Genomic DNA, 17,833 nt, shown 5'->3' on the forward strand with positions numbered 1-17,833 from the left:
TTCCGGTGTAGTGGGGGGGCATGGAGGGGCGGGGTTCCGGTGTAGTGGGGGGGCATGGAGGGGCGGGGTTCCGGCGTGTGGGGGCCGTGTGAAGATGGCGGACGGCGTGGACCATATAGACATCTACGCCGACGTCGGGGAGGAGTTTAACCAGGTGCGGCTTGCTCGTGCGCTCCTCGCGTTCACTCTCCCCACGTTCCCCCTCGCTCTTCGCGGGATCGCCTCCAACCAGCCCTCACCCACCCACCCCCGGGGTGAAGGGGAGCGAGATTGTGGGCGGTGGGCAGAGCGCGGCGAGGGAGTATGAGGGGAGGATTGTGAGCGGCAGGAGGAGGAGGAGGGGAGCAGGCGGGCTGGGCCCCGTGTCGGCCATCTTAGTCCCACACAAAGACGGCGTCGTCGTCTCCTCTCTCCTCTCCTCGTCCTCCTCTGCGTGGGTCTCCGCGATGTTCTCCGTGTGTCCGCGAGGCCCTCTCGTCCCCCGCTCGCTCCGTGTCCCGAGTGTCGTCTTCACGGCGGCGCGGGTGTCCTGGTGCTCCGTGTCAATGTTATGGACCCTGTGGGGGTCACCCGCCTCCCCCCCTGGCTCCTGACTTAGGCACCTTGCGTCTGTAGATTCGCTCAGGCCACGCCGTGTGTGTGCTATGTAATGTTTGCGTGCGTTCCTGTGTGTAGTTTAATTGTGGATGTCGGTCGGTGTGTTTCGTCTCATGAGCGTCTTTGCCGGAGCATGTTCAGCTGTGTGACTGTGCATTTTGGAGTCCGTGTTTGTATTTGTCTCGCTGTGTATCGGGGCTGTCGCCACGACACTTGGCACAAATGGATCATCGATAGTCGGGTTTGTACCAAGGCTTGAATTGCCAGGACTTGTGGACTGTTCTCAATGTGTATGCTGGTTGACATGGGACGTTTATCAACGAGGGAGGGGGGCAAATTTACCAGCGCGTCCCAAGCTTTGGAGTGACAAATACTGCTGCAGCCAATCCGCATCCGTTGTGCACGGCGATGGTGGCCGCAGCGTAAATGTATGTCAGAGTTTGGAGGAGGGGGAGGTGGGGATAATAATGCCATGGGCAGCGACTGTAGCACAGCTTTTCAGAGCCGCTGCATTAACCACGACCATTGTCAGTCAAGTCAGTAGCAAGCCTCGACTCCCTGCTCCTCCTCATAGTCTTCTAGAATCTCCCCGGCTGCCAGAATAAGAAGAAGCCCTTACAGCGTTGCCGGCCGCAGTGCCCCCCCACCTCCGCCGCCTTCACGGTTCTCCAGTGAACGCACGAAGCATCACTGTTGCGTTCGTCTCTTCTTCTCCCCGCAGGAGCAGGAGTACAGCGGCCACGACAACGTTGACCTTTACGACGACGTGATCGTCCCGACCGCGAGCAACGGCGAGGAGGCAGACGAGGCTGACTTCCAGGACTCTCTGACCCCGCTCGACCAGCCGGGGAAACACACCACCACCGTCGCCCTTGCCGGGGACCGCCGTCTAGGCTATATCTATAACGGCAAGCGCGTGGCTCTGTATGTAGGCAATCTCACCTGGGTGAGTTTGATGGCTGTGAGCGCAAAAAAATACCACCCTTCTTTGCGTTTGCACCGCCCTTTTGTAACTAACTAACACTGGCCGGTCCATCTGTGTTGAACCTGAACTTTTCGTGATCGGTTGAAGTGCACTTTATTTTCTCTTTCTCTCCCTTGTGTGTTGTAGGGAAACGCACCGGGGTTTTGTTGTGTTTTTTTAATCTGCATGCGAGTAAGCCACTCGAATGTTAACAGAGTGTAATGAACGCGCCTTCTCTCTCTCTCAGGCGTTGATAACGAGAGGGCCCCTTCTTAAGTAGTTGAAGAGGGGTTCTCTCGTATGGATAGGTTCGCTCTTGCTTTGGGAGTATGGAGGTTACAACTACTGACGAAAGGGCTGAGTCATTATATAAACATGCCCCATTGCTTCTTTTTGGGCATGAGAAGACTTGCAACAATGCGACCTAAAAATTAGTACGCGGACATATATTTGAATTTACATGGCTTTTACGGTGATGTTTACAAATTGGTTGTATGAAAGCTATTTTATTAACACTCTTTGCAGTTTCACAAATAATTTCTCGGCGTTTGATTTTAGATCGCTTTATGCAACCATATGCACACTGTCGCATTGAGACGTGAATATTGTAATGTTTCATGTGTAATGTAGCAGTATACATAATACTGTCATGTTAAGATTATCGTGTAAATGTTTCTATTTGGAAACACTCGTGCTTGATTCACCAAAAGTTCAGGTCTCAAGTTATTTTGTAAATAAGTATTTGTTATTACAATATAATAGTGCAATGTTAATTTAAATATACTTTACACGAAATGTGTTTTTGCAATATATGCTGGTCACAAGGTACCATATTCTGGGATTCAATTTTTTTTATATAAGAATGTGAACATATCCTTAAAAATTGTTTGTGCTGTTATCATGACCAAAACATGTATAAGATTAATACTTGCTAAACTCCATCAAATATTTTAATGTCCATCAATTACAAGTGAACCAAGCTGAAACATTGTGATGTTTAAATGACATGGCACAATCATGCGGTCCTTGCGAAAAGTGTTCATGTTAATCTAAGCCTTGGATCACTGGTTTATGTACAAACGATTTGCGCAGAAACTCAGTATTTACGTGGTAATTGCCATTTCCCTTTGCTAGCCCTGCTCGGACCCTGCTCTTAGAATGTTCACCAAAGGCCCTCTCACTTTCTGATATGCGGTTCAACAAATGCAACTCAAATTTAGCTGATGCATTATTTGGTGGCTGAACATCTGGGCGTTTTTGTTTAAAGGGAGTAAGTTAATGGTGTGATTCCCGCTACAGCGGCCAAAAATGCTTTCCAGGGAATTGCCAAAGTGTGCAATCTGCTGTAAAGTAGATACTAAACAGCTTATGGTGGCGTTTGCTCATAACATTAAGCTGTTTTCCAAATGATGCAAATGTACAATTTAATCTTAAACTGTAATCATTTGTAAAAAAAAAGAAATGTTTTGCACATCTCCCAAACAAAGAGCAAAACCCCAATGTTCACTCATCGTTGTTGAAGCAATGACTGCTACATTGCAGTTGATATTCTTCGTAGCCGAGCAGGACCATCAAAGCTGGAGCTCGTGCTCAGAGAGCCACTATTTATGTGAGAGGAGTGCTGTGAGAATGCTTTGCTACCTTATGTTGTGTTCGAATGCTTCATGACATGACGCAGCGCAGTTTACAGAGCTTATCGGGTTCACTCGTGCTTGTTTACAGGGCCGTTTCTGTTTCACTTTCAAGGATGGGGCTGGGCATATGTAACAACAAAGCAGTGCGTAGCTGTACCGATGACTGCACAGTTTTACCGACCTAAGCTTGGTTGTAGTTGGTATTGCATCATTAATTGGTGGCTATTCATGCTGTATGTATTTTTCTGCTGTAACAGTTTTTATTACCGTGTTTATGGGATCCTGGTATGGTGTAATGGGAAACACGCTGGACTTGCAAACCAGGGTTGCGGGTTCCTCTTGGCGTGGAAATTAAAACAGTGGGCAAGGTTCTTAAAACTCAACTGCCTCTGTCCACCCAGCAGTATAAATGGGTACACCATAGTCGATCACCAGGTCATGTGGTGCCAACATCGAAGAGTAGGATAAATACCCTTGGGTGAAGGCCCTTCTGCCAGTAGTGGTATGAGTGAGCAATTTCAGGGATGCACCTTTACTTTTTTTTACTTTTACTCTGTGCGAGTGGCTTTGGCCAACAGAGCAGTGTGTAATCATTTATTTGTTGTGGATGGGTTTCTATGTTGCATGTTCACAACAGTAAACCGTGGTGCCAAGTGTTCTCTATGCGATGTGTCACGGTTTCTATATTGAGAATAAGGTTCTGTATTAGAAGGGTCAATTTAACTTGCCTAGAGAGGAGTGTGGTGTTTCTAATACTTGGTTAAAAGAGATTACCTGTATCGTTATGGTTCAAGGATTCTGTATTGGTAGACGATAATGCTCTTGAAATGGTCAAACGCCAGCAGCATGAAGAGATAATGGTTCTATATGGGTGCAATGTCAGGTTCTGTATTTAATGCCCAAGCTACGGCACCCAAACAATACGAGTTCTCGATCTGATGGGTAAAGAATTAGGTAATGATGTTAACGAAGGCTCCATGTTATACGGCTTAAATATTCCATGATGAGTGGTAAAACTCAAGGCATCACAACAGTGAGTTTTTTTCTGCTTGTGTTGCATCGAGAGTTGAGTGTTGCAAGAGATTAATGTTCTGTGTAGGAGCGTTAAGCGATTCTTGATCAGATAGTCAAACTGTCACATGAACGCAACAAGGGTTCCAAATCAACATGGTTGTGGTCACCTGCGATGTGGCTATATTCTCAACTGAAAACATTTGAAAGGATAATGTGCTTAGGTCAACATTGACCAATACCCACTGGTAAAATCATTAGAACGCTAGACCAGATCAACTTGCTTTTGTCTTTAAGCTGTGTTTCCGTTGCGTGGATTTTCTCTTGTTAAATTGGACAAGCATAAGTCACAAATTATACAGAAAAACAAGGCAACTTAGTTCCGTAGTTTATGTTAAGTGTCCAAGTTGCCTGTTTTGCATAGCAGCATGCGTAGAAGCAGGGACTTGTAGATAAGTTGGTGAAATTCAGGGGCACACATTACAGCTGTTGACCTTATGGAGTGGGCATTTTTTTGTAGCATCTCTGTACCTTTATACATTACTGTAATTTAACCATTTATTTTATGTATGTGTGTAATGTGTATCAGACCAATGTACAATCATAAGGACCGGGTTCACAACGTGTTTGGGAAGTTGGGATCAACTCAGCCCATCGTCCCTCCAGTGGCAGTGTTGTGGCCAGGAGATAACCGCAACGAATGAAATCCAACTGTAGCCTTGAGCGTTATACCCACGTATGGGAGGTTTACCTGTCGTAACGTTGCAGGACCCTTCTAAATTAGAGTACTTAGACTCGGCAATGCTTTCCTTGAGCAAGGGCATGATTGTTGTAACACTGCTTATCATTTTCCGAGATTGACTACCGTCGAAATGTAGAATTTCCACTGCTGGCCCAAGGGCCATGAATGGGCATGAGTGCTACTCGTTTACTGTAATGGGGTGACATGTTTACTGGTTTACAGGTTTACGTACGTGTATTTGTATGATGTCTTGGAGCCGTCTTGCAGTGTATATAGTTGAATCGTGAGTGTATAACGGCTGCAGCATTGGTGCCCTCGGCCATTCACCACAACCAATTGCCAAGCGATCTCATTTTTTTCCTCGCTCACAACAGCGTGCCCGATCCCTGACACCTGCGGCTGTTTGCAAACCGACTTGAACATGCTGTATCACTTACGGACTGATGACACTCAAATGTAGAGTGTGGCAGTGACTTGTTAGAATTTAAAATAACTTTTCGGTGCTCTTGCGCACACGCCAAAGCTGCATATGTAGTGTTTGGACACCACATGAACCACTCGTCCTTGAAAGTTTCCGCACTGCCACGCGCACGCCCTTAAAATGGAAGCTTTATCGAAGAGACACTTTGAAAGAAAATCCGTGCAATATATATCTGTTGTAAGTAATATTACTTTGATATCATGTTTTAATAAGACATGCAGGACATTGATTATTTAAGTTATTCTAAATGTTTGCTTTTGAAAGTGCAAGTTTTGAATTTATATGCTGCAAATGAAAGTTATTCATGTGCAGAGTAAATATTACTTTTCTGATCGGTGCACATCTTCACAGCACTTGTGTTTTGGCGTAAAACCTGCAGATTGTCAATGAGGTCATCATCAGCCGTGATCAGTCCACTGTTTGGATGAAGCCTTTCCCAAGCTGCTGCTACCTGAAATATTTAAAGATTTACTAAATTGTATCCTGCAGTGCACATTGACAAAAACCACCGCATGCTTAAAACGACAAACCCTGTAAGAAATGTGTAAACGTGTATTTGTCTTCCCAAATAGAGTCCTTTAAGCAAACCAAAACGAGCTTTTCAAGAGCGGACTCTTTTGTGTGCGCGAGTGAGAATGTTACAGTGAGTTGAGCGCCTGCGTACGTCACACTCCACTCACAGGGGACGCCGTGGCTGTGGGGCCAGAGTTTAGTACCCATCTGTGTGCCGTGTTGGTTTGGAGGAATCCGGGGATTGGTGGGGAATGGACGTGACTATTCATTCCATGAATTGTCACAATTTGGGGTCACATTTTGACCATTTGTATTGTCTGTCTCGTTCCGTCCCATTTGTTCCAGTTGATAAAAAATTTCGGACATAATTAGTTAGTCATGTCATGGTCAACCCCTCGTAATTTAGCTAATTTCCGAAATTAAGGTTCACTTAAATTTAAGGATCTGTTTTGGTCTTGTTTGTTTTGTATGTCTTGTACTGTTCTGTCACATATCTTCCTTTAGCCCAATATAACGTTTGTACATAATTATCTAGGCATGTAACGATTCACTGCGTATCGATTCAGTGAATTGTCACATTTCACGGTCACTTCCATTCAAGAATATAATTTTGTCCCATTTATATCGCTATGTGCGCAGCCGACTTTCGGCAAGTATGGCCAAATGCTGTGTGAGGGTGACAAGCACGTGGATGTGTGAACGTTGAGCAGAGGGGTGGCAAACCATGTGGGATCCGCGAGCCCATGTTGAGTTTCTCTCTCCCACAGTGGACAACCGACGAGGACCTCGTGAATGCCCTGCAAGCGATTGGCGTCACCGACATTCAAGAGATCAAGTTCTATGAGAACAGAGCCAACGGACAGTCTAAAGGGTAGGACGTCAGACTGTGAGTGGAGAGCCATCGCCAAGCACTACCGTGGCCCGGCATCCTTTATTTTTAATACATTTTTCGTATCTTTTCTAGTTTTATTCCAACTGCTTTTAGTGTCATGTAATGAGAAATGTTCTCCAAGTATCGGTAAAAAGCCAAATTAAATAAGATTGCTTATTCAGGCATTGATGGCTGATGGCATCAGCTTGCTGCATTTGACAAGCCACTAATCTCGGGTGGCTGAAACCCATATTTGACCCCAGGACCTTGACGTTACCTGCTCATTGCCTCTCAGCCACTCAGACCTGTGGCATTGTGGGGCTACACTTTGCCGTTGAGACTCGACAAAACCAGGTTGGAGGCTAATTCATTTAATACATTAATGCTGCTGGAAAAGACTTAATCTGGAAATAAAAATGTTAGGACAGATCTTCGAGGTCACGTGTCGATTGCGCAACAGCTGCGGGAGCTGGCAGGGGGGGGGGGGTCGAAAGCATTGACGTGGTGTCATCAACGGCTTTGGCCATGATGACATCTTGAAAATGTAAGATGCTATAAAAAACGACTGCTTTTGAAGATACATGATCGTCTATCACCCTTGGAAAATTTCACCACTCGTTTATCATATAATCTACCATCTCCCATCAAATCATAGACTGCCTCTGTTTATGCTTTCCTCATTGGCTGTTTGCACTACAGAAACGGTTCAAGGTAAAAAATACTTAAGTTTACATTCATTGTTTTTACTCTTGAACACCCCAGCACCCAGTCAGGAACAGATCAGTAGGCGTTTCATGCAGCTTTAGTTAACATCTGCTAACCAACATTCCATCAGTGATCCCAGGGAATGTCCCACCTCAACAATTGACGACATTTAGTAGTGTCACGACTTTTCCATAGTCGTGGTTTTCATCATTGTACAAGTGAAAGATGAATGTTAAGCCAAACTGCAATTGTCAGGCTCCAATACAAGCAATGGAATGCATCATAAACGTCTACACCCATCCGCTCCTTTGACAGGGGGAATCTGATGAAACAATTACCATATTATATAAATTAGTAATTTTATATCATACACCGTCCGTGCAAATAGTATCTCGTACGCCAAACATGGCAAACCACATTGATGCAAAACATGATAGGCGATGCACCACAGACAACACAAACATGAACCATGTGAAGCCAACAATAAATAGTTAAGCTGTTGACATGGGTGAAAATCCAGAGAATAGTAATAACAATGATAATAAAAAGATTGCTTTGATACTGTCATTCCTGTCAATATCCCCTCTCAAACTCATAATCTTCAGTGCCCGAGTCATATCGGCTACCTACAGCTGATATGTACTAGGCCATCAATCGGAATCTCACCTTGTACCTAAAATTATAGACTCTGCAATTCAACCCCGTCAGCCGCACAGAACACGAGGGTTTGACTCTTGCCCAAGTCTCATGGTGATGCCTTGGCATAGCTTGAAGAAGCCATCGCTCTTTAAAGCAGATGTCGCCACCATACCTGATGGCAATAAGCTGCAGGCACCGCAGCCCAAATTGTAAATCAAAGGGGCTGCGTTGGCGGTGATGAACAAGCACGGACAAAATAATACCCACAAACACTGCCTCAGAGTCTGCAGCATTGGCTATGATCATTCAACTAATGCATGGTCCACCATAGGTATTGAAGTGTTGTTTGGCTCACAGGGAAAGGTTCCCCAGCCCGTTCATTTATCCAGGAAAGCCTCTCGAGTCTCAACGATATCAGTAGGCTCTCTGCTAGTTTTCGCAGTCGGTGTGCAATGTTTTTACATGTAATACCAATTGAGTAATTGGCATGTAATGTTGAGCATTGAGGTGTTTGGCCAGTATAAAAAAATTATTTTCACTGGAAAGAAAGCAGAGAGCCCGGAGGAAACTCATGTTAAGAGAACGGGGAGGGAATGTAGAAACTCCATGGAGAAAGGCAGCAGAGTCGGGAATCGAACCCATGTTCTTTATTGTGAGGCACAAGTTGTTACCACTGTGCCACCCAGAACTATATCAGTAAGCTGCGTATGGTCCTTCAGACACTCGTGACGGTTGGGTCACTTGAATGGCAGGGTATATTGTGTTTTTTAAGAGTCCCAACCGACCCAGATCCTGCTGCCCTCTCACCACCAGGTTTGCGTTGGTGAGCGTGAGCCTGGAGGCCTCGTACCGCAAGGTGATGGACCTTCTGCCCAAGCGCGAGCTCCACGGACAGAACCCCATCATCTCCCCGTGCAACCGCCAGTCTCTCAACCAACTCGAGATGCAGTCTCGTAAGACAGTCTCACAACGTGTCCCGCATCCATACCGCCACGCCACGTGTTTGCGCCCGATCCTTGCTGTGCCAGCACAGTAACGGCCCAAGGCTCTTTTGGTTAAATCATTCGGCCAACAATTAGAAGGTTGTCAGTTCAAATCCCAGTCACGATCACTTCTCACAATTTTCTGAAATAAATACTGGTTTGTGTGAATTTGACAATGGTCATCCTGTAGACCTACCGGCCCCCATCATAGGAATGTGGAATTTCCATTACTGACTTTGGACTGGCGAGAGAGAACGACCTGATACACTTTCAATTAGTGAGTTTATTTTGGTCAGTTTTACCACGGTGTATGAATTGCTGTTAACATCACTTAACTTTTAATCACCAGCGATGGCCCTGGAGATCGACTCATTCCTTGCCATAGGAATCTGGTGTTTCTATACCCATTAATCACTTGATGGGAAACCACTTCTCCATTCTCTTCAGTGACTACAACTCGCACGATTCACTTTCACCCAGTCCTTTTGGAATGTGGGATGTTCCTTTGCCTCCTTTTCTGCCCGCTCACCCTTACCCCCCCTCTCTCCTCCGGGAAAACAGGTGGGCCAAGTGGGCAGATGTCCGGGGAGGGCCGTGCTGGTCCCCCAGGCAGCGGCCCTCGCGGGTCTCCCTTCCCTCCCCCGCCCGTTGGGCCTGGCGGCGGTGGTGTGAGAGGCCGCTTTCCTTCGCCGGGCCCAGGTCCCGTTGGGCCCAACATGGACAGGCCATTCCCTGGTCACCCTGGGCCTCCTCCTGGAGGACCCCCGCCATTCCAAGGTGAGGGGGACGCAGGACTAAAACCACAACCATCATCGTTGTCAGCGTTAAAAATTACAGCGTGATGATCGTCATGTTTGTTGCTGTCGAGACTTAGCCCAGTGGTAACGCATTCGCTGCTTTTTCGAGGTTCATGGTTGAAATTTGGAAAGTCACCCTGGTTATTACTGCAGGTGTATTAACCGTAAATCTATACCTTCGCTTTATTGGACGTTAAAGATCTCTCGACGTTCAAAATGAGTAGGCCATTGTGTGCCAGCATCGTGGTCCAAATTTGCTAAATTACCTGCAATTTGCTCTTTGAAATAGACAGCAATCATCGCCCCCTACTGGCAGAATGTCTGCTTGCAAGGCCAGATGAGTCGTCTTGTATTGCAGAGGGACAGTTACCACCGACTGCCCTTCCAATGTTTGAGATGAGAAGTGATGCAAGCCACTTGTCGCACACACAGCACACACTTAAGATGCCCCAACATGAAGAGCGCTCTATCAAACCTATTGTTACAATTTTCACCAGAGTCATGATCATCGTCGTAATGATCATTGGTCATCTTTATAATTCATAAACTCAATTAAGATAATTTCTAGCATTGTCATCATCCTCTTGCGATTATACATACTAACATACACCTTCCATTAGCACTGTTGGCTACATACATACGGTGCGAAAGAAGTTCATACATACATTGCGATTATCAGGGTGGTTGGCATCCTTACAGGTCATCCTCAGCATTGTCCTCATCTTCGACATCATTGTAGGCTTCATCGTGGTCAGGATTGTCCCATCATAAACATAATCCTCAAAATCCTAATGATTTTCATCATATTCTTCCTAAATCTCATTGTGCTTATAATGACTGAGTGAAATTAAAACAATCCCGCTAATTTCTTATTATGAACAATGAACCCGGCCACCCAATTTCGATTCCTGGATATGGCTAACATTAGTGGAGAGTAATATCTGAACCGGTTTTGGCTCCCCCACCTCCTTGACCATTCTGCAATGACCCAGCATGGTGACTGACAAGAGAGTGGAGAAGCTTTCATCCAGCAGTGGATTGAAAAAGGGCTGTCAACTAAAATGAAACTATTATTTTTGATGTGAATGTATGCATGTGACTGAAACAGCTCTTCTACGTGCATTTTTGTGCCCCCACAGTGCAGGGCCCCCCCCGCGGGATGCCCCCTGGCCCTCCTGGACCCATCGGTCCCCCCATGCCCGTGCATGGCCCGCCTCCCATGGGCCTCGTGGGCCCCCCGCCTCGGGCCGACCGCCCCCCACCGCCCGTAGTCTTTCCCGGGCAGCCTTTCCCCCACCCAAATCACCCCCACCCTCACCAACACCCCCACCCCCTTCAGCACCCCCACCCTCACCAGCACCCCCACCCTCACCCACAGCAGTTCCACGGGGAGCCCCCCCGCGGGCTACCGCTCCCACTTCACCCCCATGGCGTACCCCCCATGGGCCCAGGGGGCTTCGGGCCAATGCCGCCTGGCCCCCCTCAACAGGGGCCCCCACCGCCACCCCCGCCCCACCCACACGGGCACCCTCACCAGCCTCCCCCAGGCCTCATGCCCCCCAGACCGGGACCTCCGTTGCCCCCGCCTCCCTCCTCATCGGCTCCCCCGGGGCACCCGCCGGGGCCGCCCCCCCACATGGGGCTGCTGCCCCCGCCGGGGCTGCCCCCTCCCGCGCCGCACGTCAACCCTGCCTTCTTCCCGCCCGGCAACCACAGCGGCGGTGGTGGCGGTGGTGGCGGCGGCGGTGGTGGTGGCGGTGGAGGTGCTGGGAACAACGTTGGGCCTCCCGGGGGTGACCCGAGAGGCCCCCCGCCCCCCGAGGGGTACGGGCAGCCCCCACAATTTGAGCGAGGAGATTTTCGCAAGCAAGAGTTTGGACGCACGCCCTCGCCATCGTAAGTCGCTCATGCATGCACACACGCACAGGGAGGGAGACACCACAGGGTGGGGGTGTTGGCTGCTGCCGATTTGCTTTCATTGTCAACGTTTGTGTGTACAGCCCCTTTGTCAGTCGTCTGCTTGGTGAGAGCCTCCTCAACACGCCTGTACTGGTCATAGGAGTTGCTTGACCAAACTTAACCATGCTGCTGCTCGGTGCGAGTTAGTGAAGGTTGGGAGCATTGACGTGAATGCGACTTCAGCAAGAGATCCTATTGATCATGCACATCATCGTTGTCCTCTTTGTCGTCATGATTGTCGTCTTCAACATGGGGCGCCACGGTGACGATATGTTAACTACTTGGCCTGGTATACACGAGGCCTTGAGTTCGAGATCCCAACCCTTGACGCCTGTTGTATACTTGGAGTTTGCATGTTCTCCCTGTGGTTGCGTGGATTTTTCTCCAGTTAAGCGCTTAACCAGTTGTGGTAGTTCAAACATTTACACCTTTTAGCTGTTCCAAGATGAGTTAAAATATAACCGTCGTGATGTTTGTCTTGTGAAATCATTGGGTGACGGCTTAGACTGTCCAAACGCTCTTGAGAACCCAGTTTAGTTGAGAACTCCGTTTATTTCCTACCAGGATCTTTGCAGTACCCTGCATCTCTCAAACCCTCCATATATCAAACTCTGCATATAAAGTCGTCACTAAATGTTTTGACACAACCATTTCTCCCTTATCATGCTTATCTGAGTAGGGAGATGCTTGAAACTCCATTAATTCGGTGATGTTACATAGGACGTAGGGGTGGAAAAGTGGCTCAGTGGTGAACACAGCGCCATGAACCCAGTGCTCTGCATTCGTTTCCCGGACACGGTTAACATTGGTGGAGAGTGTGATGTTTGCATCAGTCCTGGGCAATCCCCTACACCCCTCGGACCGCACAGCTGCCTCTCATTTTCAGTTTAACTATTTGGTTTACATTTTTTTTCTGTTGTCGATGTCATCGTAGTTTGGGGTACCGCTTTCACACGGAAATGGAGCCAGCGAACAACAGCCTGAGCGAGGTCGAGTTTGAGGAGATCATGAATCGCAACCGAGCCATCTCGAGCAGCGCGATCTCCCGCGCCGTGTCCGATGCCAGCGCAGGTGAGCCGTGAAGTGGTGACTGCATGGAAAACGGCTGAGGTTTTAAAACCTAATAATTGTAATGATGGTCATGTTTTGTGCAGGAGTAACACTTTTGTTAAGTTTCATATGAAGTCAAGCGCTTCAGGGAGATGTGTAGTGAATTTCAGAGATGTTTGATTGTGTTGGGCAGTGAATGATTTACATTTGGGATGGCATGTGCCACCAAATCCACATTTAACCTGCAACACTGGGGCATCATTTACGAGGCATGTAATGGTTAATTGATTAAAATGGATTCTTAGGATTGCCGTACATTAATAAAATGTTGCTTTTAAGCATGTCTTATTTACAGTAAGTCCAGAAATTATACGCTTTATATACCTTTGAACTTACAGATTAAACAATGCAAAAGAAATAAGATGGGGAATACAACTGATGAAATAAAAGTAGAAGAAAAAAATGTAATTCTTAAATTTAACCGCAGCTGAGTATTGTAGCAACCCGGTATTGTAACAATCTATTCGCAAATTAAACGAGTCTTACATTCATCAAATAATTTGTGTAAACATTTAATATTTATGAAAATGTATGCAGAGTTTCTCTTGGGTGAATGGCACGATAAACGCAACACAGATGGACATTATAGGCAAGACAAAGAGCACGAGAGCGGACAAGTGTACACACGTTTGAACGTGACGGCACACGCGCGCAATTAACAGCACACACAAGGCCACACTACTGAACACAAACACATCACAGCAGACATGACTGGCAGAACATACAGACAAGACAGTGCAGATGAAACAAAGTGTCGGCGAGACGGTACGGACGAGATGCAATGTGCATGAGATGGTACGGTACCAATGAGACATTGCCAACAAGACGGTACTGTCCAAACACGACCCGTACACACACAACGAACGGGACAGGTGAATTGCAAGATGGCACAATTCTTACCCCGAGTTGTGCCGATGCATTTAATTTCAGGAAAAGTGTGGTGGGGAGATGTTATCTCCCTCGCCTGGTTTACAGGACGTCATGGGTTAGATCCTGACCCTGAACCCTGTATATTTGGAGTTTGCATAATCTCCCTGTGGTCGTGTGAATTTTTTCTGAGTCCTCCAGTTTTTCCCTCCACATTTAGAATGAACATGCATTTAGAATGTCTGGCTGCTCTGAATATCCACGATAATCCACTTCGTTGAGCTATAATGTGTGGCCAGGTCGCTTATGAAAGGGAGCTGTATAGCTCAGTGGGCCTTACTGTGTAAAATAAATAAAAAAATAATAGTTTTTCCTTTCACGTTTCCTCCGTGCTGTAGGCGAGTACGGTAGCGCCATCGAGACCCTCGTCACGGCCATCTCGCTCATCAAGCAGTCGAAGGTGTCGAGCGACGAGCGCTGCAAGGTGCTCGTAAGCTCGCTGCAGGACTGCCTGCACGGCATCGAGTCCAAGTCGTATGGCTCCGGAGGGAGGTGAGGAATGGCGAGACTCTGAGATTGAGGGGGTGGCGGGGTGGCCGCCGCGCTTGGTTGGCCGGGGGGTGTGCTTCTTTTTCTTGTGTTAGGTATCACGGATCCATAATCAGATCTCACAAACGCACAGTTGTTTTAGCCGGCCCGTCGTTGCACCCGATTTCAAAAATATACATAATTGTGTGTGCGCGCAATAATGCCCGATGCCAGAAAATGTAAATAAAGTAATGGTGGTCACTGGAAAACTATAAATACAGAGGAAAAAGCAAAGAACAAATACAGTGCACCAACGAAGTATGTGGTGATAACACAAAATCTTAAGTTTTTTTCCCCCATCTTACTCTGCATGTGCGGTGGTGCGTCTATGAGTTAAACATTTTATACAGGGGGAAAAAAACCAAATTGCTTTTGCAGTCAGCCTTCCGTGCACGTACAGCATGCCCTCAGTCGCCCAATGGCAATGGCTGCTGCAAGAATAGCTCTGGTGCCTTGAATGGCAGATCTGTTTTTTAAAAACGCCACAGAGTAATTAATAATTCAATCGACTCGACTCAATTTCGACATGTGACAAATTCAAAACGCTTGATCTCTAAGTTAATACGCTGAATTTCATCTGTGTGGGTGTGTGTTGTCGTGTGGAATTGTGTGTGCTGCCTTGGGCGTGTGTGCGCCGTCTGGTATGGATAGTTTTGCGCCATTGCGTTGACATACCGTATATATGCTCTCGTACGCAGTGTTGCTTGTCTGCTGCTCTGTTTCCGAGCTTGTCGCTTCTGTCCGCCAACTGTGAAACACAAACTCGCAAGGTGGCTGGATGACTCCTGAGGCTATTTCCGTGTAAGACTGAACCATAACCAGTGAGAAATCAGAGTTCAAATCTGGGTTTCAGTCATCGGTGATTAAACTAGATTCCCAAGTTTAGCGAGGTCACCAGTTACATCAAAAAATAATTTGTTTGACTTTTGTTGAACACCTCCATAGGAGGCCACGTATGAAGAAGCACTACAAAGTGGGGGGGGGATAAGCAGCTACGAAGATACGGCGACACACGCACGTGTCAAAGGGTCTTCAAAAGTAGTTCTACGATGTCATATTCCAGATGACGTTTGATAGCACAATGCGGCACAATGCTTGCTGAGATCTTGCTGAATGCGAATGTGATTGTCCCCGTGACAACGTGATGCCAATAGCACAATCGCGTGTCACTTCGGTCGCTCGAGAGCAATTGAAATGTAAACGCTCGCTCGTTTCTCACTGTCGGTCGTCAGGAAACGCGAGAGGTCGCGTGAGCGCGATCACAGCCGTTCGCGAGAGAAGAGCCGGCGGCACAAAGAGCGATCGCGTAGCCGCGACCGGCACGAGGAGTACTACCGGGAGCGGAGCCGCGAGCGAGATCGCCACCGCGACCGCGACAGGGACCGTGAACGCGAGCGCGAGTACCGGCACCGCTGATGTACGGGCACGGCGCCACGGGGCGGCGGGGGGGCAAGGGGGGGGGATTGCAGCACCACATGGGTTCATGGGGGGAGTGGGGGGGGCAATTCGTTGGGTCACTGAGAAACGGTTGGGGGGCCTAATGCACACCCCGACTTGGGACGATATTTAGGCCACGCCACTGGTCTGCACGCATGGGGAATCGGTCGTGCGGTGTCTGTTAGCTAGAGCGTATCTGCTTCCACGTATCATGCGGAAGATTCCATCTCGTTCAGTAGGTTCCATCCAATCGCATTGCACCATCCCTTCTAGACAACTCCCATCTGTATATTGTTTTTAACTAATGAGCGAGCGTGAATTAATTTGTTCACCGAGCAGCTCTTCACAATGCATTATCGTTTGTAGGTGCTGCGTCGCCCCTCATTTCCCGGCCGTTCAGCACCAGCGATGGCAGCAGCAGTGGCGCCAAACAGCACCGAGCGTCAGCAATTGGCGCTCTTTCTTCTTCGTGCGCTCTTGCTCACGAGATCTGTTGTTGTAATAGTTATCCTCATGTTCTTTTGTGGTTATTTTCTTTCCTCCTCCCCGCTGTTGCGTATTGAGTAGAACTGCCCCTAGCACGGCTTAGAAGCATCTCGGCGTTGTCTCGTCGAAGCTGGGACAGTGGACGGGTGGAGAGAGCACATGAGCGAACCGTGCAGTGGGTGTCACGGTGAGATGCTTGCGACGGCGAGCAAAGGTTAACAAGCGGTCGTCGGTCGCCGCATGCAATCTCTTCTCGGTGCCGAGGATCACCAAGAGGGATTCCCTCCCCCCCCAGCCCCCCCCGACACAATGCGCTGCACTGCAGCGTCACGACGCAGCGTGTGGATGTCCCCCGCACGCAATTATCGGCTTCTCGTATGAAAACATTTATGCATCGTTCGCTGATTGTTGTGTTAATAATACGTTAACTCACTTTCAGGAATGTTTTGTGTCCTTTGGCTAGTCGTTGTACCCCGCTTCCATCCCTCCTCGACCCACTTTTCCCAGTAACGGCGAAGATTAGATTCCCACTTGTTAAATCCCGATTTCTATTCCCTTCCCATCGTAATCAAGGGCAGTTACGTAGTCTTTTGTTGAGTAGATACTGTTTTAATAATTGTATGGACTGACTTAGAATTAAAAAAGACTTGTTAAGTGTTTAAGTGTTGTCTCTTTAATGTGTGATAGAGGTTACTGATGAAATGTTGGAACGATATTGCCTGTGATTTATGTTTTTAGACAGGTGCTGTGCATGGTAACCAACGGTGCACTTTAATAATGCCTTAACAGACTTTAATGTTCGTTTTACAAACTAGCGAAGCAATATTTTCATTATGTAATGTCTATTTTGTAAGGTATATATGGCAATTGCATTATTAAGTGTGACCAAAAGCTTGCACAACACCTGTTTAAAAAGTTCTAATGCTTAATTTGGTGGCTGATGTAACGTAACAAATTTTTATTTTTGTATCATTTGATAAGGTTGTTCATTTTCTACCTCGTAATCGATGAGGTTGGCCTGCCCTCACTTGACCACCAACTCGTTTACACGGCCATTTGCTATGTCGCAGTGGGGACCAGGTGTCAGATTTTCTCGGATATTTGTACAATCCTCCCAACATATAAACAAGATCACTGTTAAAGAGGTTCAAAGCAAACCGCTCCTTTGTAACTGAGGTCACGGTTCTTAGTTTCTACCGGGTTTGTGATGAATCTCAATGAGTTATCACCTGGCTACACAAGGCACATTGCAATGCAATGGGCTCGTGCAGTGGTTCACACGGGACTTTAACAACCAGGAGGATTTGACTTGAATGTTTCACGAGGCCGTTATTTACAGTTTGCCTTCATTGGCCGAATGACTGAGCAGTTTAAAGCGATGGTCCACTTCCATGCATCGAAAATAACATGGCAGCCCATTACACTTGCCACTGAGTTGATGGTTTGATT

General features: G+C 47.4%; 1 protein-coding gene across 1 annotated transcript; it reads left to right on the plus strand.

The window, feature by feature from the left end:
- On the plus strand, positions 1-17,041 carry LOC133347725 (cleavage and polyadenylation specificity factor subunit 6-like). The gene is made up of 10 exons (XM_061560243.1): positions 1-154; positions 1,319-1,543; positions 6,710-6,813; positions 8,971-9,110; positions 9,702-9,917; positions 11,077-11,833; positions 12,831-12,967; positions 14,272-14,425; positions 15,694-15,878; positions 16,265-17,041. Exons 1-9 carry the CDS (start codon positions 95-97, stop codon positions 15,875-15,877), a joined length of 1,977 nt encoding a protein of 658 aa, XP_061416227.1. The 5' UTR covers positions 1-94; the 3' UTR covers position 15,878; positions 16,265-17,041.
- Positions 17,042-17,833: the final 792 nt, after the last annotated feature.

This window comes from Lethenteron reissneri, chromosome 26 (assembly GCF_015708825.2).
Source record: "Lethenteron reissneri isolate LAM-NWPU_2019-01 chromosome 26, ASM1570882v1, whole genome shotgun sequence".
Classification (NCBI taxonomy): domain Eukaryota; kingdom Metazoa; phylum Chordata; class Hyperoartia; order Petromyzontiformes; family Petromyzontidae; genus Lethenteron; species Lethenteron reissneri.